The 20,507-nt window shown below is 41.8% G+C and overlaps 1 protein-coding gene across 2 annotated transcripts in view; it reads left to right on the top strand.

The window, feature by feature from the left end:
• TET1 (tet methylcytosine dioxygenase 1) overlaps nt 1-20,507 on the top strand; it is a 78,299-nt gene that overhangs the window by 17,850 nt on the left and 39,942 nt on the right. For both annotated transcript variants that reach the window (XM_081006048.1, XM_081006047.1), the window contains exons 4-5: nt 1,051-3,129; nt 12,526-12,576. In XM_081006048.1, the coding sequence (XP_080862174.1) occupies nt 1,171-3,129; nt 12,526-12,576 (2,010 nt within the window). In that variant the 5' untranslated portion in view covers nt 1,051-1,170. The remainder of the gene's footprint in view (nt 1-1,050; nt 3,130-12,525; nt 12,577-20,507) is intronic.

The following is a 20,507-nucleotide window of genomic DNA, read 5'->3' as shown; positions in this document are numbered from 1 at the left end:
CTTATGAGTAAACATGCATAAGCTCAAACTTGTTTTAGATCTGAAAATGTAATGACCATGCCAAAAGGAAAAGTTGCTAAGATCAAAGAGACACATTTGGGAAATGAAATACAGTGAGCCAGCAACTTAAAACACATTTAACTTGTACACATTCAGCTTTACATGCATGGCAATTTAAAAATAAATAAAAGGGGGTGGGAATCCAGGAAAAAGCTGTGCCAAGCCCATCCATCATTATACCCAATGTATTTTGAGTATGCAATATTTTGGCTTTAGGCACAATCTCTAGAACGTAACCTGCATATTAATTGCAAGCTTACTGTAGATCCCCAGACTGAGGGACTAGTCTGTCAAATTTTGGATGTGGCTATTTTGAATAAATTAGTATTGGTAGTATGAGGAAATCAATATAATACCGAATGCAAACAGGATCAAAGTTCAAGGACAACTCAAAATGTTCTAAGCAGTTTTGGAATACTACACAGAATGTGGCAACTGTTTTACAAGTGTACTGTGTTTTAGTTGAGCATTTGAATAAACTTGTTTAAACATAAGGTGCTGCCTTGTATCATCTAATTCTATATTGTCCACAGACTAGCAGAAGAGGTCCAGGGTTTTGGACAGGAATCTTTCCAGAAATACCTGGAAATGCCAAGGATTGAAGCTGGCACTTTTTGATTACATAACAATAACATGTGCTCTACCACTGAGTTACGGCCCTTTCCACTCACAATGCTAACTTGTTAGTGACTTTTAGACACTATGCCACTGTAGCATAGTGGCCAAACAGACTGAGCTCTGGACCAGGAAGCCCCTGGCTAACGTATTTTCTGTGCCATGAACTCTCTAGGCAGCATTAGGCAAGATATGTCACTCAGCTTCCCTCTTCCAAATCTGTAAGAATGCAGAGAAATAATGCAAAGATAGTGCTTTTCAGGGTTCTGTGTAACAACAACAACAACAACAACAACAACAACAACAACAACAACAACAACAACGTAAATATTATAATCATCCATAATAATCTTAAACTCCTATCTTCTATTTCAGCTCTGTGCTCTACAAGGACAACGCAGGTGAATATGCCGGCTTCTGCTGAACCGAAGAACATTTGCAAGACTCCATGATCTTTAAGTCCACTCCTAGTTGCACATCTGCTGCTTGACAGAGATGGCTCGTGATGCCAGATCTTCACGATCAGTTAAAAAGGAAGAAATAAGCAAAAAGAAATCAAGCCCAGTCAAAAAGAAATCTTGCCAAGTAACAAAAGATGCCAAGAAAACTTCTCCAAAAGCAGAAAGCTCAGCAAACTGCAAAAAGCACCTGGAAGAAAAGAATGACGGCAAGAAAAAAACACAGGAAGAGAAACCACCTCTGAATGCAACATGCCGATTTCTCAGGAGCAGCGTCACCAAAGCCTTGTCTGGAACACCTTGGATGGATCTGGGGTTAACTGATAATGTTCTGTTGCGTAACCAGCCTCCTTTGAGCTACAATGGCTTTACCATGACTCTCCGCAGGAAACCGTTTCCCCATAGACTGTTCCAGACGCCAACAATCATGCGAGCAACTAAAGCTGGCCCAGAGAAAAGTGTGGGGAGAAGAGAGAAGCCTGAATCAAGAACCTCCTGTGTATTAGAAAGGAAAGAAGCAGAAGAGGCTGGAAGGGATTTAAACCAGGTTGGTGCATTATCTTCTCCCAAGGAGGAGAAGGAGGAGGAGGATCTGTGTGATCCAGAAGGAGGCCACTGCTCTGAATGTGATAGTCAAGCCAAAAAGGGAGAGACACCTCCTGAAGAAGGTATTTCTGCTTCTAATGGTGATGTACCAGGTACCCAAAATCCAGAGATATTAAAGGAGGCATGCCAGTGTACAGAACTTGTGCCAACAGATCAGGATCTGAAATATTTGCCTCCGAGTACCTGTGAAGAAAATTTCACTCAACTTGCCCCTGCACATTTTCATCTTGACTCTGCTATTCCTATAAAGGTACATGAAGAGAATGACTCGGGAGCATTTGTGAAATCACATTCTGAGAGTTGTTTGGATGTGTCTCCTGCTCCCAAACAGTATACCTGTTCACATTCCGATTCCACATTAAGCCTTTCCTCGGAAACAAACTCAAAGGAACTTGTAGAAAGGTCAGAGTTTTCCACAGACGCTCACTCCAAAACTACCTGTGATTTGGTGCTAACTGATGGTGATCCTGATGCTGCCATTTTGATTACCTCAGAATTGATCTCAAAATTGCATTTAGATGACCCATGTCTGTTACAAGGGTCTCAGCTCAATCAGGATCCTGAGCCTACCATTCAAGAAGTAGAACCTGCCTCATGCTGCATCTCTGAATCAGAAGGCTGTTTAAAAGATCCAGGCCTTTGTGTGGAATCTCATTTACCAAAGGACTTGGAACTGGAGCTAAGCAGTAAAGCACTTGATTCTTATTTCAACTCCAGACAACTTTATTTAGAATGTGACCAAACAAATGGCACGTTGGCATGTGAACAGGTTTCTAATACCTCTTTGACTAGTTTTATATTGGGAGATCTTGAGCAGACACTTGAAAAGATTGCCGTAGAAACTTTCACTTTAGATTCAGGTGCTGTGCCTGTTGCACCCCTCAACCTAGAAAGTACAGCAGATTCCGTTCTGGTAAGCAGCGACACATTTAAGGAAAGTTTTCCAAACTTGTCTGAAAATGCTAATTCAGGGCCTCCATCAGCTGCTGCAGAGGATACAGATACCAAGACAGTTGTGCTAGATGAATCCATTCCAAAACCTCAGGATCCATTGTTGCAGTTGGAAAGTGGTGGGACTGTTGCGAACTCTGTTCAGGACATCGGGAAATGTGGTGCTAATCTAGTTGCAGTTTCAGAGACTGCCTCCTGTGGGAACCCAACTGGCAGCCTTCCTGTCTCGCTTGCATCTTTGCAACCTGTGCTAGAAAAGAAGAAGCGAAGGCGATGTGGGGTGTGCGAGCCATGTTTGCGGAAAACTAACTGTGAAGAATGCAGCTGTTGCAGGAAACGCAAAACTAGTCACAGGATATGTAAAAAGAGAAAATGTGAAGAACTGAAGAAGCCTCCACTGCCACTGCCGCCTTTAATGCTGCCCTTTGTACCATCAGAGGTAAGGAAAAAGACGATTCATTAAATGTGCATGACGCAGCCTTATTCAGCCTGGTGCTCTCCCGCTGTATTTGGGCTTCACCTCCCATCATTCCCAGCCAGCATGGCCAGTGGGCAATAAATTATGGGAATTATAGACCAATGACATCTGAAGGGCACCATAAAGTCATTAAATACAAAATAAAAATTACTATGTAACTTAGTTTAAATGTTACTAAATCCTGGCACTGTTAAAGATGCAGACCTCAGTCCAGGATTGTGTTAAGTGCATTTATGCCCACTGAAATCAATCCAGTGGAACTTATTTTTATATAAACACCATACATATGCATGGGAACCAGAGGTCCAGAAAACAAGTATGACTTTGGGCATCTTTTTTTCCTTGTTAGTGCATCTCCATTTTTTATACATATATAAAAGGAAACCTCAAGCATTGTGTTGTTTTTTTTAAGTGACTGGTTTAATACTAAGTTCTAAGTAGTGCTGAAGGTAGATACATACTTGTTAGATTTTTGCAGTTCTAATAACAGAGTTCATTCAGAAATACAGTGTTTATGACCAGTAAATTTCATGATGTTTTTTTCCTATTTCCACTGTAATTGCATAGAGTTTGTTTCTTTGTGGGCATTGTGTGTGTAACATTTCCGGGTAGAAAATCACAGCCAGACTTAGAGATCAGAGGGATCATGAGACATCAACATCCTGGTGGAATTAAGGGATGATTTTTTCTCCTCTTGCTGCCTTGGTCTGAATTTTCCCCTGTGAATAGAACTGCTGCATTTTTAAAGCTTTGATCTCTCCAAATGCAAACAGCCTCAGCTGTGGTTTCTAATCCCTTTTCTTACAAGGAAGTGTAGGACATGCTTCTGGTAGCACAGCAGTGAAAATAGCTATATTCAAATGGAAAGAGTTAAACCCATTTTGCTACTGTGGCAGATCACTTGTTGAGTCTGCAGTGAGTTGTGAACTTCTGGTGTCAAACAAGGAATTTTGCCTGTGTGTTGCCTCTCAGGTTTAGCCAGAGGATGGAGCTACAGGAAAGCCAACAGGCCAGCAAAGAAGCGCTTCAGTTGCTCTAAAGCTATTCCGCTCAGATCATGATGATTTAGAAGTAGATTATGGTTTGCTTCCCTTTAATGCATATCTTATCTTTCTTTATGCTGCCAGACTCCACTGGATGATAGATAGCATTCCTTGGAAGTTTTCTTCTCAGCAGGGGATATTCCTTTACGTTGGGGAGGGTGTTTTAGAACAACAACAATGTAACAGCCAATGTAGGGATCCTGGATCCACTTTAAGACCCTATAAGCCTGGGAGTATATTTTGCATTAATTGTGTATGTTGTTAGAATTCAGTTTTCAATATGCTGTGGAAGAAAGCTGGGGGAAATATCAATTACTCCTTACATTCAAGAACATGGATAATTGAATAAGGTTTGGCAGCAGCATACTGACTTGCTGATTGTGAATGCTTATCATGACTCACATAAAGGTGCAATTAAAATACCAAATTTGTGAGTCTTGTGCAGCATTAAGAGAAGCCGGACAATAATGTGGGACAAAGGTTTAACTCATCATTAACTTCAAAGGTACATATAGAAGATAAAAGAGCAGCCATCCCTAGAAAAAAGTGTGTGCTTGGGCGGGGAGAGGTCCAGATTCAGATGTAATTCAAAGCCATTCTACAGCTTCATTTCTGGCTGCATAGCAGCAGCAGGAATGGGGGTGGAGTACCAGGATGCTTGCTCCTTCACAATAGGCATTATGTGTGAACAGGCTGTTGAATTAGTACACTTAACTTCCCAAAAAAATATTTAAAATTGAAGTGCCAGAGGGGAAAACATAGTGACCTCTACTTTTTTTTGAGCAGCATCATTGCTATCCTAAATTACATACTGATTCCTCAAAATGGTTTCTGTGATCTATAAACATTACCTTGTTTGAGTCTGGTCTCATCTGGTATCTAGTGTCTAACACAAACAAAAATTATGGCAGATAACCGTTGACAAGACTACATTGGCTTGCAGCACAAGAGAGTCTCAGTCGACAGTTGAATCAAGTTCAGTGCTAAGGCTGGGAATTAAATGGCATGCTTTTCCAGACAAATTAGGGAAAACATGGCACCCTACAATTTTGGGCAAGTCTTTTGAACTTGAGCTGGAAGAAAATTTCTTCGTCGCTTTTTAGTGAATTGATAATGTACTTTTTACAGGCTGCAAAACACAACAATAATTGCCCAGCATTTTCTGCTTGATACAGTTGAACAAAGGCAAAACAAGGCAAGGGCTGATTTAGGTATAGTGTGTGTTATATTCCTCTTTTACACCATGTTGCCCTGTATTCATTTTGTCTTATATTAAATAGATAGTATACATAGTAGCACTAGATCATTTCTTTAGAAAAGTAGGTTTGCAAGTAGAAATTGCTAGGACCATGCTGCAAAATACTTGACACCTTCAAACAATGGCTTCCCAGATGCAACCTCAAGGGTAGTTTGGCGTAGCTGCTAAGTTACAGGGACCGAACAGGAAGAAAAGAGGTGGAGCAAAGAGTCAGGAAGGGCATGACAGCAACAAGAGCAGAAGCTGACAGCAGCAGGGCAGAAGTGAGCAGTGCGGCAGAACTACTGATGGGGAGTTGACCCTCTGGAGTTGTAAGGGCAAAGAGGAAAGCTCTGGATAGGGTGAACCACTGATGAGAAGGGCCGCACCATGTACAGTATATTAGCTGCCATGCCTGTGGTCATCAACAAAGGCCACTTTGAAAGCCCCTGCTTTCTATGGCTATATTTGAAGGATAAGACAATAGCCTAAATCTGTCCTGCTCCATTACACTCACACTTACAGGGTATCTTGCTGAATGTTAAATAGCTTGGCTTATTATTTTAGTTAGCCTGTGGAGGAGCTAAGTTCTTGCAAAGCGTTGTGCTTTGATCTTGTGGCCAAGCTGTTCCAGCAGTTTATCTTCCTTGTCCTATTTGGCAATAACATTATTTAGGCAGATAACCCTTGGGGGGGGGGGATAAACACCTTTTGAAGCAAAACTGGTTGGAGAGAAAGCAAGCAACACAGGGCTGCTGTTGAGTTTGTGTAGAGCAGGGGTCAGCAAACATTTTCAGCAGGGGACCAGTCCACTGTCCCTCAGACCTTGTGGGGGGCCAGACTATATGGGGGGGGGGGAATGAACGAATTCCTATGCCCCACAAATAAACCAGAGAAGCATTTTAAATAAAAGCACACATTCTACTCATGTAAAAATATGCTGATTCCCGGACTGTTTGTGGGCTGGATTTAGAAGGCGATTAGGCCGGATCTGGCCCCCATGGTGTAGAGGCTTGATGGCTCCTTTTTCCTGCTAATCTGGTGGAGGAGGAAGGGAGGGCAGTGTTAGAAACTGGGATAGAAATGCTAGGAGCCAAATGGCTCTTGGGGCCAGGATTGTGGGTGCCAAAACAGAATATCTAGTCTCCATTTGTGGGGGGTTGGCAACACTTTTTATTTATTATTTTGATGAGTATGAACTAGTACACAAATCACATAAGTGACACATGGCTAATACCACATTTTAAACAGAAATTGCTATTATGTGTTTAATTTGATATATACAATAAAAATATCGATACCATACTTCTGTTTTCAAAACACACTACTCCAGGCTTCCTCAACCTCGGCCCTCCAGATGTTTTGAGACTACAATTCCCATCATCCCTGACCACTGGTCCTGCTAGCTAGGGATCATGGGAGTTGTAGGTCAAAAACATCTGGAGGGCTGAGGTTGAGGAAGCCTGCACTACTCTTTATTGTTAAACTCCTTAACATATTGTCTATCCGTAACGTATACTTCGAGGCTTCAAGGCACATATATTTCCATAATCCTTGAGTAACAGCCAAGTGCAAATAACGGCAGCCAGACCTTTTGAGGTGTTTGCAAATGGAGAATTTTTAGGCGCAAAATGTGCCTGGTGCCCCGCTAATTTTGAGCTCTGAGAGAGGGGACGTCCCCCACACAAATTAGATCTGGAGAATGAGGCTGCATACACCATACATTTAAAGCACATTCACCCCTCCAAGAATTCTGGGAACTGTGGTTTAAGGGTGCTGGGAATTGTAGCTCTGTGAGGGGGTAAACTACAGTTTTAAGGATTATTTTTTGTGGTTGGAGAGGGGTTGTTTTAAATTTATGATGTGTATGCAGCCAGAGGCTCTGTGCTGCCAGCTTGTGGACATAGTAGTCTTCCATGCTCTCCACTGTTGCTTGGCCTACACTGCTGCTTTAAAGGGAAGCATTGCCCAGAGAGCAGTGAAGCTGTGTCTGCTGGGTCCCATCTGCACTAGACATTTAAAGCGGTATCACACCATTTTAAACAGCCTTAGCTTCTCCTAAAGAATCTTGGGAACTGTAGTTTGTTAAGCATGCTGAGAGTTGTTAGTTCTCTCACAGAGCTGAAGTTCCCTTGTAAGATAGATGGATTGTTAAACTACTCTGAGAATTGTAGCTTTCTGAGGAGAACAGGGGATCTCCTAACAACTTTCAGCATCCTTAACAAACTGCAGTTCGGAGGATTCTTTGGGGGGAAGCAAAAGTAGTATTAAACTTATTTAAATGTATAATGCAGATGGGCCTCAGACAGCACCTTGAAGCATACGCTGAGCCCACTGGAGTTGAGTGAGAGAACTGGGCCCTCTGGCTGTATTGGGGCCAAAGTAGTAGGTTCAGGACCAGATTATGTCCTTTCAGGCTGGCAAATAACATACTTTTGGATAGTTGGGTGAGGATCCCTGCCAAAACTATGTGAATGAAGAAAGGCTAAAAACCAGTAAAGGCAGGTGGGTTTTTAATCCAAAGATCAAAAGCAGGCACAGTATTGTAATTGAGTACATAAGCAAGTTCCCTCTTCACAGGAGCATTGTAGTTGCAATATTATGGGTACTTATGTATTTTTAATTATTGAGCAAAGCAGACATCTGCTAAGGTCACCAGAAAAGAATGGCGGGAGCTAAGACAGGAAGCGATTAAGGCAAGGAGCAAAAAAGGTTTTAGCAGAGGCCAGTTCAAGCAAAGGATGAATTCTAGCTCTTCTGTCAAACTTTCCCCCAGACTAAACATGCCTCCCTTTGATTTCTTCTGACCTCCTCATTGTATAGCAGCTTTGCTTCTTCACCCTTTTCTTTAAGTCTTCTCTCTGCTTTTTTAATGAGCTACCCCCTATTCTTTAACTTCTTTTTCGCTGTCAGTTTCATTTTCTTGGGCACTTCTAGTGTGTGTGTGCGCGCACACACACAATTTGTATGTTGAACATAATGCTCTCAGTTTGTATGGCAACAAGTACTTTTCATCTTGAGAATTCTAGGCAATTGTATCGGTAAACTCTGTGTCTGGCCAGTACAATGGACAAACAGGCAGAGAAGTATATTGTATCATCTTAGCAGAGGTAGAATATTCTAAGCAAAATAGTCTTCAAAGATACGTTCCTGCTGCAACATGGAAAGTGAGAAATTGAGTATCTTTTCTGCAGTGCTGATATGATCAGCTCCTGGAATGTAGCATAGATAGACAGAGAAATCTTGGCTGATACTCTACACTTAGACTGAATTATGTGTGTCTAAACCTCAAGACTTCCTACTGTTACCTAATTATCTTTCATCTGACAAGCCAACTAGTAGATGCAATGCCAGAAAATGGGTGAAAGTTTTTCAGATGCACTTTATGTTCTGTTAGATGCAATTTTGTTGAGTCTGTGCATAAATGCAAAAAGATAACTTATGCAATTGTTGCATGTGTCAGTGTATACATACGTTTCACATCTGCTTGTTTCTTTTTAAGAAAAACATAGCTTGTGAAGTAGCTCTCTGGGGGGGTGGGGGGAAGTTTAAGTAACTCCCAATATGCACTAATTCCCACCCCAGATTCAGAAGCAGCCTGGGTTTAAGACACCTGCTACTTCTCTTTTCCCAAGAGCAAGATAATCTTGCATCATGTACAAAAGATCATGTGTTCATACTGCCTTGCAGTCATGTACTATTGCAATTACAATTCTTACTCCAGAAGCCTGCATTGAAAGTATATGAAATTGACCTTTTACCAGTATTTAACCACACTGGACTGTTGATGCAGTCACTTTGCATCTAGGGGTAACTAATCTCCTCCTATGCTACAAGTGACATCTTTGTTTCTAGGTGGGATGGAAGTCATCACTCATTTCTGAAGAATGGGAAATGGCAAATGCTTCCCTTTCGCTCTTGTAATAATAGAGCCCATGTGGTATAGTGGTTAGAGCAGTGCTTCTCAAACTTGGGTCTCGAGCTGCTGTTGGACTACAACTCCCATCATCTCTGACCACTGTTCCTATGAGCTAAGGATTATGGGAGTAGTAGTCCAACATCAGCTGGAGACCCAAGTTTGAGAAACACTTGGTCATGAAGCTCACTGGGTGACCTTGAACTAGTTATTGCCTCTCAGCTGAATTTACCACACAGGGGTGTTGTGGGGATTAAGTGAGAAGATGGAGAACCATGTACACCACCTTAGGCCCCTTGCTGAAAAGGTGGGATACAAATGCAATGAATGAATGACTAAACTGGAGTTGGTAGCCAGTGTGTGTTTGCTGCTCAGAGTACTCTGCCTAGGCTTGGAAAGGTCAGTGTGAGTTTAGCATGCCCTGAAGCATCTAGGACAAGAAGAATATAAATACATGGATATTTGTTGTGAACTGAGTGAGCTAGATGATATGTGTTCATAAAGTAGCTGGGAGAGTTCTATAGTACTTCTATATTCTCTATTGTACTTTCAAGTGTTTTGAGCACTCCACATGCAGTATTTAGCTGATCCTCGTAGCCCAGTGATATCTGGAGAGCCACAGGCTCCAACGCCCATCATCCCTGACCACTGAAGATGCTGGTTGATGGGAGTTGGAGCCACAGGTTCACCACACTTGTTTTACAGTGGCCCTGTAAGTTACATCACTATTATTATTGTCCATGTTGTAGATGGATGAGCTGAGACTGCTGAGAGAGGCTTGTGGAAGGCCACTTAGCCTGTGTACACACCATACATTTAAAGCACATGACTTCCCCCAAAGAATCCTGGGAACTGTCATTTGTTAAAATAGCAACCTTTCCCAGGATTCTGTGGGGGAAGCCATGTACTTTAAAGCTGTTGTGTGTACCCTAGTGAGTTTCCTGTGGAGGCAAAACTGGCTGATTTGTAGTCTCTTAGTCACTGTGCTATACAAGCCATACAAGCAAGGGGTTTTGCTTACATTGATGGTTTTTAAACTCTTTGCCTTCAAGGAACTTTGTCGACTACAAGTCATCTGTTCAGAAACCCCACTGTGTATCTGTCATGGGACTTTGCAAATTCAGAGGGGATTCCGAGAGGGCATGGTCAGGTGTGCAGCCTGCTCACAGTGAGCCAACTGGCCTGGCCTACAGAGCCTCATTATTTCTCACATGAAGTGCCCCCCCCCACTCCCCTGAGGCTGAGCATTGCATAGGAGGGCTGGTAATGGAGGGCAGCATGTCTGCCTTAACTGATCTTCACATTGAGGAACCTCCAATAAGCTTCTCTGGAACACAGTCTAAAGCCCCTTGACTCTCATGATTAGTCACTCCAGGGCAGCAGTACCATCCGATGACAGGTGGCATTTCCAGAACAGAGAAGATTGAATGGAGGTAAAAGTGGAGGCGGCATTTCACTAACTCCCAAAGCCATTTGAGCTGGTTAAACCGCTTCCTCACCCCCTCTCTGTGTAGTTTTCATTTAATGTGAAATATTTGCTCATCAGTAACTCGATTACAAGCTCTAGGTTGGTGGGTTGTTGTTGTTTTTGCAGACAGCTTACTCCGTCCTTTAATCTGATTACTGTTGTGAATAAGGACTGACTTCTCACACATTTGTGTGTCTCTATCTATCTATATCTATGTGTGCATAGATATATAAACGCGTGCGCGCACACACACACACACACACACATCAGTAGAAAATGGAGACCCCTGCCAGAATGGTGCCATGACCTTGCCCCCCCTCCCCAGTCTTTTGGGATTCAACAAACAAACAAACCTTAGACAAGCTAAAGAAAGGATAAAGAAATTAGCACCTTTCTGAGCATACAAGAGGAAGCAATATTCTCTCTCAGTGGCAGTAGGTGGAGGATGACAGCCAGAGCCTCGTCTCTCTCCGCTTTCCTTATCATTAGCTATTAATTGCCGCCGAGGCGTGGCCAAGGGGGGTTGCCGAGGCATTAGCCGCCTCGGAGTCGGTGTCCTCGCATAACCTCCTTCTTAACCAAAAAAAACAAAATAGCACTAATATGTAGCCCTCGCCTTATAAAGTCAAAATGCACAATACCTTCCTGGTGAGTGCGTGTGTGCGCAGCGTCCGCAGGCTCTCTCCCCCCCCCCCAGGAGTTCAATTGATCCCTCCTCCTCCTCCCTTGCTCTGGATCTCTCCTCTCTGTCTTCTCTTTCGCGTTCAGCTTTAAACCAATCAGTCAGGCAAACCAGGAGTTGGGCGGGGGGCGTTTGGTGGCTTTGCTTTTCCAGTCATTTAAAAATATATATAAATAAATAACACACCTCGCTTCCGCCTACCCCCCACCCCAACCCTCCAGCTTTCCAACCTCTATTTCTACCCCACCCCACCCCACCCCTCGGCCGGATCCACGGTCGCAGGGAGTCCATGTCGCAGCTTGCGCCCGCCCCTTGTGTCCTCTTGCTCCGAGTAAAAACCCCACATAGGAGACCCTTTGTTTGGGAAGGGCTAGGCAAGGGAAGAAGCGCTTTGGAAGCTCCTGGCCTCGCTTTGCTATTGGCTAGTCCTTTTCTAGAGCCTGGTGGTTGATATTTTTTTTGTGGTGGATTTTTGTGTGTGTGTGTGTGTCTGTGTAATAATATTCGAGAGGCATGCCCAGCACGTCCCCAGTGTTGGCAGGCAGGGCTTGCTGTGCTGCTTTTTGCTGCTGCCGCCGCTGCTGTTCCTTTTAAAAACACCATGATAATAATACTCAAAAAGCAGCGTGAAGTAGTGCTGTACTGTGGAAGGTTCTTCAGCAGAAGGAAGCAAGATGGCTACCTTGTGGGTTTTGCTGTGAAGAATGCAGAGCCTAATTAAACCCGACTCTGAAGGGGGGGAAGGTTACTACTATTTTCCCCCCTCCTTCCTCGCTAACCCGCTTTCCCCCCGTTTTCTTTTTGTTTTGATTCCGGTGACTTCAACGCCTAAAGTCTACTCATCAGTTCCTTCTTAAGTTCTGCAGCGAGAGAGAGAGAGAGAGAGAAGCCCGTATGGTTCTGCTTTAAAGTCTTCTAATGTTACAAGGCGGGTGCGGTGGGGGAATGCTTAAAAATAAATATTTGCTTTATTCACAAAGGCTTACTTTGCAATTTGATATCTTTCTTTAGGTGCTAACTGAAAACAAAAGGCCTCAGAGGAGAAAGCAAAGAGTTCAAAAGGTAATAACGGATCATTTAATTTATTAATAATTACAGAAAAGCAAACCCCAACCTGTCTTACACACTTTTTTTTTTTGGCCATGAAATAGGCGGTAGAAGAGTGGAAATTCTAGAAGGTATTAGTTTCCTGATTTTTATATTTAGGGTGAATATTAAAAGCTCATAACATTTTTGTCTTTCCCTCAGTATGATGAAGTGTGTTTTGTAGAGATTTAACTCTTTGTGCACAGAGTTGCAGGATAGAATTTTAAATTACTTGTGATGCACTGAAAATGACTTGTATCATCCTTGATTCTTAAAGGCTGCGGTCCTAAACATGCTTATTATGATGGAGTCGGTCCTACTGAAGTCAATAAGAGTTATTTACGAGTAAATGTGTTTAGAAATTGTGCTGAAAGCAACCCTTTGGTTCTTAGAGGAGGGCTGTCTTCATACAGATATCAGGCTGTGTGTATGTTAACCGTGGAATGATAATATCTGAGTATTAAATGTTTGGTGTTCTTGCATTCCCCCCCTCCCAAATGAATTGCTTATTGTTTTGTAAAATTGACACATTCAGGTAAATGTGGCCTGCAAGTGGTAATTAAAAAATACTACAGGTATGCATTTTCTTCAATAAGTGTGTGTTGATCTGAAAATGGTTTTTAAATCGGGCGGCGTTCCATAAGTGATTTGGTGTGGTGTGGAGCTGCTGAAGCAAAAATCGGGAGGGGAAAAAACCCTAGTGCATATTCGGTGTTTCTTGTGCATATATAAATGGCAACCCTGTTCTCTTCAGTGAGTCAGGGAATTCCTGTACACGTGCAGAGGAAATCCCTGTTTACGATGGGGAATCCCCATCCCATAGTAGAGAATTAGGGCCCCTCCCACACAAGCAGAGTGCTGAATGTCATTGGAGCTTTCCAGAATTCTGGATCATGGCGGATGTGTTTACTCTCAGGATTCGAAAGTGAAAATGTATTGCGCGTTTATGTTGCCATATTTGTACTGGGGTGTTTGCCTCCAACTCTGACATAGCGGCATGTTCTGTAGAGTGACTGAAGTCCTGGCAAACTTACTAACTTGCTGGTACACCATGCGTTAGCTCCTGTGACCAGGCTGGAAGGTCTGTGGATGTTGTTCTTTTGTGGTAAGAATACTTGGTATGAGTGTAGTAATAGTTAACATGTATTTTGCTGTGTGTGATAGCTTGCAGTTTATTTAGAAACTATTCATATGGTCCTTAAACAAAGCAGTTGTGTTATAAAGATAATTATTTTTTAAAAATAAAAACCTATAGACACTTAAAGTAGATTTTAGGAGAAAATTAAGTATCCTTAAAATCTCCACTTTGATAGACTAGGCTGCAATCCTGTGCACACTTATCCAGGAGCACCCAGTGAACCTAGTGGGGTTTGTTCCTGAGCAAATGTGCATGGGATTGTGCTATTTATTTGAATGTGCTATAGTTGGATTTGTGTTTAGGATGCTAAAGTATACTTGAATTATGTGTGTGGACACACTTGAATTTGAAAAAAAAGTATTCATAATTTTATTTGCACTGTGCTTAACATATTATCTTCCAAGTGCGAGCATTTTATGTCTTTTTTTATTTGGATCTGAAATACATGGTTGATTTCTCTGCCATTAGAAATAATGTCATGTTTACAATGCTGTGTGCTTGCAAATTAAATAATCACTTTGTTGGCATTTTTAATTGACAACCCAAAAATTTAGGCTGCAGTCTGGTTTGGACATCAGTTCCATCAAAATCAATGGGTTGTAAATTCAAGTAAATAATTTTCTTTTTGGATACTGGTTCCAATATGTAAGAAGCAATTGTACTATTATTTTTTACAATGGAGCCAACCAGTCAATCTATTGAGCATAGTCTACTGGGATGTTCTTTTGCCATTCATTTAGCTCCATTGTACTCTTGTGTGGCTCTCATTCATTTCTAGCATCATTTATTTATTTATGTTTTTATTTTCAGCTGCTGTGGGAAGGCAGCCTTAACAGCAAATAAATAAAGAAAAGCTTCCTAGTGGATTGTCTCAGTTTTACTACATTGAGGATAGTGGCACTTAGCTGACTTTGCTGAAAGGGTGCAATCTAGACTTCACAGGTGTCATTGTGGAGGCCCTCGGGGCACTTGCTGGATTAGAAATTGCACCCAGTTAGTTGTTGATGCTGCCTCTAACCTGGCAGGCACCCAGTGCAAAATTAAAGGACCCAAGACCTCTGGAGCACATTTATTGCTTTTTGTGGACACTTGCCAAGTTGAAAACAGTATGTTGTGCACATCACTTCCAACATGATGAGCATCCCATGTTAGACGACAGGGATTCAGGTAGGCACTTGTCTCCAACCTGGGTTGAGGTAGGGAGCTGCAAACTGGCAGGATTAAGTTTTGCTGCAGCCTATGTGCCACCAGTTGGCTTTCCCAGGGCTTCTGTTCCACTGTGCTGTTGATCATTAGTGCTTTCCAGAAGCTGATTGCTTATTGTATTGGTCTTTCCTTAAATGGGTCGGAAGGTTTAACAGTGGCATTAAGTTTAGATCAATGAATGTGGTGCCCTCCTGTTGTTTTGGAGAGCAACTTCCATCTATCCCAGCCAGCATGGTCAGTGCTCAGGGCAATTGCAGTTCAGCAGCATTGAGAGGGTACCACATCAGCTTCCCCTAATCTAGATAGTTTGATTTGCATCTGTTAATTTTAGAGCAAGCTTAAATCAGACCAAGTAGCACTGGGTTCTTTATATTTCATGTCATTAGATTCTTCTTGTATGAGGGCATGTTACTGTATGTTGCAATTACTCCTAATATTCTGTTTCCCTCCTCCACGTACCTTGGCTTCTCAGCTCTATGTGACATCTTTCTTGCCCCAAAAGATAATTTAATTTTGTTTCCTTACTGTTTTGAGATAAGAACATTCCCTGCTCTAATCTGGTGTCGTAGCATGCCTCCTGTATTTCTCTCTCATTTGGAAACAGTGTTCGAAACTCCCATTGTTCTAGGTGCATTTTGCGACAGGGAATTTCATTAGCGCAAGCAGCTTCTGAGCTCTGGGCACAGTGCTGCACCTAAGATTTCAAATTAAAAATGCAGACTGGAAGGGAAGGAGGACCTTTTTCTGCCTCCCCACTTCCAGCTACTCTCTGAAGGCTGGAGAAGAGACCCTCTTAAGAATATTAGGGGGGTGGGCAGGGAAAGGACTAGACCATGTGAATAATGAACATAATATTTTAGTTGCAGTTCGTTCATTTTCAACTTTGTATTCTAGTTTTTTTTTAAAAAAAACATGCCTAGACACTCATTGCAGCACCCATAACCTAGGTTCAAGGTTCTATTTAGCTCCTAGCTTTCATATCAGTTTTTAACACTGTTTTGAAATCCATAAGCCCTTGCATGTATTTAATAATACGTTTTAAATGTCTGTGTTACCCACCAGGCATTAGTATTTTGTTATATAGTGTATTCTTCTAGACTGTGCCTTTTTTGCCAGACATACTTAACAATCCAATCCTTTGCACACTTTCTTGGGATTTACCGTCATAATACCCAGCTGTCCTTTTCATCCACTTCTGCAGTCATGGTCTGGATATGGTGAGGAGTTGGGATGCATATAATCCTTTATAGTTGTTCAAAGAGGACTAGAGATAGTAGTCATTAAGCATTTTGAACTTTAAAGGCTGCCATTTCCAGCATGGTCATGAGGGAGTAAATCACTTTAAACTCTGAGGGACATACTTCTGAGGAAACATGTATAGGATTATGCTGCCTGAGTATTTATACATTTATCTGGACTGATAAACATAGACAAAGACAGATTGACTTCGTGTTCAATCTGGAGAAAGCTGGGCATATTGAACTGTCATATAAATCTTATCAATTTTAGCCTATAATTCTCAAATTCTTTTAATACCACTGGGATTTAGGCGGACAGGAAGATAGACCTAACTTCCTCTGGATTGATTCTGTGCAATACATTAGTGGGGATTTTAAAAATGTTATTCAATGGGATATATGTGGTTGGGTGTTTCTGTTGTGCACGCATATTGTAGGGCAGGTGTAGGCAACCTAAGGCCCGTGAGCCGGATGCAGCCCAATCGCCTTCTCAATCCAGCCCATGGACAGTCTGGGAATCGGCGTGTTTTTACATGAGTAGAATGTGTGCTTTTATTTAAAATGCATCTCTGGGTTATTTGTGGGGCGTAGGAATTGGTTCACCCCCCCCCCCCAAAAATATAGTCCTGCCCACCACATGGTCTGAGGGATGGTGGACAGGCCCACGGTTGAAAAAGGTTGCTGACCCCTGTTGTAGGGCATCTTAACTTTTCTAAAAAAGGAAAGTCTGATTTTAAAACTACATATTGTATTATCTATCTCACAAACATGCTGTTCAATTTGTGTTATTTTAGAGGTGGTCATAGCATGCCACTAGTCATGTTAATGATCTGTGCTGATTATTAGGTGTACCCTGTTTCAGGGTGGGGTTTTTAGGTATTTTTTAAAAAACCACTTAAAAAAATCCAAACGAATATGTAATGCTTTCACACGCAAATGCTTTTTCCTAAATACTCAAAGATAATCGGTTAGCTTGCTTTTGGCAGGTTTCAGACTTTGAGGTATACAGTACAGATAGCTGTGGAATTTTCCCTTCCAAATTTCAAGGGTTATTACCGATTTACACTTTAATGGACTTCACAAATTCTCAATAGTTTATTGGCCACCCTATGCAATGCTTCAAATGTAAATTAATAAACCACTAATATATCTCACAAACATGTAGAAAACGTCTGCTCCTAACAAACCAGTTTGTGGCATTAAGTTGCCATATGTAAAATAGTAAAAGTGATTTTTAAGAAACTTTACTGTTGGCGACAGTAGTCCCCCATAGCACTTAGCAGCAGGTCCGTAGCTGAGCTAATGGTGCTCATTGGGCCGTGACACTTGTGTCTGCAAAGGTCCTCTGTTACATTGGGGAACATAGAAGCAAGAAGGTGGAGCAGACAGAGAGGGAACTCAAGAGGTTGGAGGAATGAAGGGGAATTTTGTATTGGAAAGAAAATACCATCCATCGTACTGACTAGCCCTTGGCAAGTTTAGAATTAAATCAGTGTGTTGGCAGTGGATAATAGATGTGTGAGGATTGGAGATTCCTCTTAATATGAAAGGAATATTAACAAGATCACACCTGTCGAGCAGTGGCAGGTATGGAAGAGATGAGAACAAGCTGTGAGGTCAGAAAGACAATGTAACTAGGAACAGAATCATCATGAAGCTAGGTGAAGGTATCATTCTACAATTGCTTATGGGATATAGGTGTCCATGGAGGCAGCACTTCATTTATTGATATACACTGTATAAGAATGCTACCCAGGAGTTGGATTTAGCTTATGCCCTCTAGATAATCTCAAACGATGATTAAACTTCTCCAAGAGGGCTAAGTGAATTGGAGATTCTAAGGAGCAAAGCAGAGGTTTCGGTGTCACACAGTGAATTGGAGGGACGTGGGGTCAAGTGTAGAGATGGTATCTGATTTATGCTGCAGTAAATTAGTGGTTCAAATGAGCTTACAATGTGAATCGCTAAAAGCTGTTGCTCTCTGCCCTCCCCCTCCATCCTTGAAAGAGTTTTCTATGTTATGTTGCCAGAAGCATACAGAAAAGTTAAACATACATGTTTTGAAAAATATAAAATAGTTCCCTTAAGCCCTACAACTGACATTTCCTTCCTACCTTCAAGAACAGTTGAGAAAGTTATCCATCAAATAACCAGTTCACAAAGCGCTACTAGTGCATTGCTTCTTAATATAATTGTGTAACTTAAAATAGGCAGATGGTTATAGAAAGAAAAAGGCATATCTAATAAAGGTTATTGGTAAATTAATAATTATTATTATTATATTTATATGCTGCCCATCTTGCTGGGTTACTAATTCAATATCTGTATGAAATCCACCAAAAGTAACATTTACTTCAATACAATGATATGAGATGTGTGGCTTATTGCAAAAGCAGCTAATGGCAGAGGCAGTGTATCATCCACCAGTTTTTAAGAGGCACAACAGATGCATAGAAATATGCAATAAAGTACACTTTGATGTTTGCTTTCCGCATGCTAAGCCATGCTTAGCATTTGGTGTGAAGTCAAGAACCTGCAGTTGGGCAACACTTTTATTAGGGCCAATTGAAGCATCCTAAAATAATGACCAAGCCTTTTCTCAGACCAATATGGCTTCCTTTGCTTAGAATAAGACTAACTTGTGTTGTGCATCTGATTCATTGATCTAAGTACTTAGCAGGCAGGATTTAAAAACTCAGTTTCTGCCTGGGACAAATTTGCTAAACCCTTGTAGAATGGTGTATTACAGTTCCCTCCTTCAACAAATTGAATGAAAATGTTTGGGATATAACCTGGTATCACTGGTCTTGGGATTCACTCATATTTTGATATCTGAGCTGATGAAGTCATTGCATTATTTTAACTTCCCTTAACTTGTGTAATTTCCATATTGGAGTGTTTTCTTTAGCAATGGCTCCATGTGGGAGAAAATGGGTAGTAATGCTGCTGGGTGGATACCTCAGCCTTAAATGTGTGAGTTGGCCCTACATGACGTACAATGTTTCTGTAACTTAAATGAACTGGATGGTCAAATGCAGGCATAGGCAAACTCGGCCCTCCAGATATTTTGGGACTACAACTCCCATCATCCCTAGCTAACAGGACCAGTGGTCAGGGATGATGGGCGTTGTATCCCAAAACATCTGGAGGGCCGAGTTTGCCTATGCCTGGTGAAATGTAACAAGTCAAATATGGTGGCATACTGGGATAGGATGAGAGTTATATTTATTAGTACAGAGGGCGCTCAAATCAGAAAATGATCAGATAAACAAGATAATAGCTGATGAAGTGGCACAGTCCCGTGTCATTTCAGTAAGTTCTAAAAGTGCCAAATCTACTTTTGGAAAAGAGGTTGTTGAGGCCAACTGCACAGCGGGAGTTAAAAAGCAGGAACAGTAAGCGAGATCTAGAATCCATAATAGCAGGCGCAGTTCTAATGGAGTACTACGACGGCATACGTTTGCTTTAAAATTCAGTTGATTCTCATAAGCACATAAGACAAGCCTGCTGGATCAGGCCAGTGGCCCATCTACTCCAGCATCCTGTTCTGACAGTGCCCAACCATATGTCTGGGAAGCCTTGAAAGCAGGACCTGAGTGCAACAGCAGTCTGCCCACCTGCAGATCCCAGCAGCTGGTATTCAGAGGCATATTACCTTTGACAGTGGAGGTAGAAAGGTAGGCATCATAACTAGTAGCTGTTTCTAGTCTTGTCCTCCATGAATTTGTCTCATCTTTTAAAGCCTCACAGATATTCCATTGGATGTGCTCACAGTTGTTTGTTCATAATTCATTATTTCGTGTGTCAGATGAAGCAGAGCCAGTATTGTTAGGTTCTATAAACACAAGTGGGTCTATTCTAAGCAAAAGCAGGAAATGTCTAAAATAAATACTGGGTTCTATTCCTGCTTTATTTGTTTCTTGTATGAGTGGCATTTTAAAGTGCAAGTTAGCAAAATGTTTTGTTTCCCATGTGGAATGACTGTATATTTATATAATGCCATCCATCCTTGCACTGGGCGCAAGAGGATAGGTCCCTACCCCAAGGAGCTTACAACCTAAAATCTTACATGGAAGAAACAACTGAGAAATGAAAGGGGGAGAGAAGGGGAGGCAGATAGGGAAGCAGTGTGCTTTTGTTTCAGCTTTGTGTACTTCGGCTTGTTTAGAGGCTTAGTTGCAGTAGGGTATGGGAAAGTGGGGTGTTGAGCTAGAGGCTTCTCTAGCTCAACTTAGGTTTTAAGGAGGCATTTGAATAGAATAAGAGGTGGCATCACTGCGGTCATCTTAGTGGTAATTCCAAGCAGAGGGGCAGAAAGAGCAGTC

Source organism: Podarcis pityusensis (assembly GCF_964106645.2).
Source record: "Podarcis pityusensis genome assembly, chromosome: 5".
Classification (NCBI taxonomy): domain Eukaryota; kingdom Metazoa; phylum Chordata; class Lepidosauria; order Squamata; family Lacertidae; genus Podarcis; species Podarcis pityusensis.
Note: the sequence above shows the minus strand (reverse complement) of the source record. Positions and strands in the feature narration are given on the sequence as shown.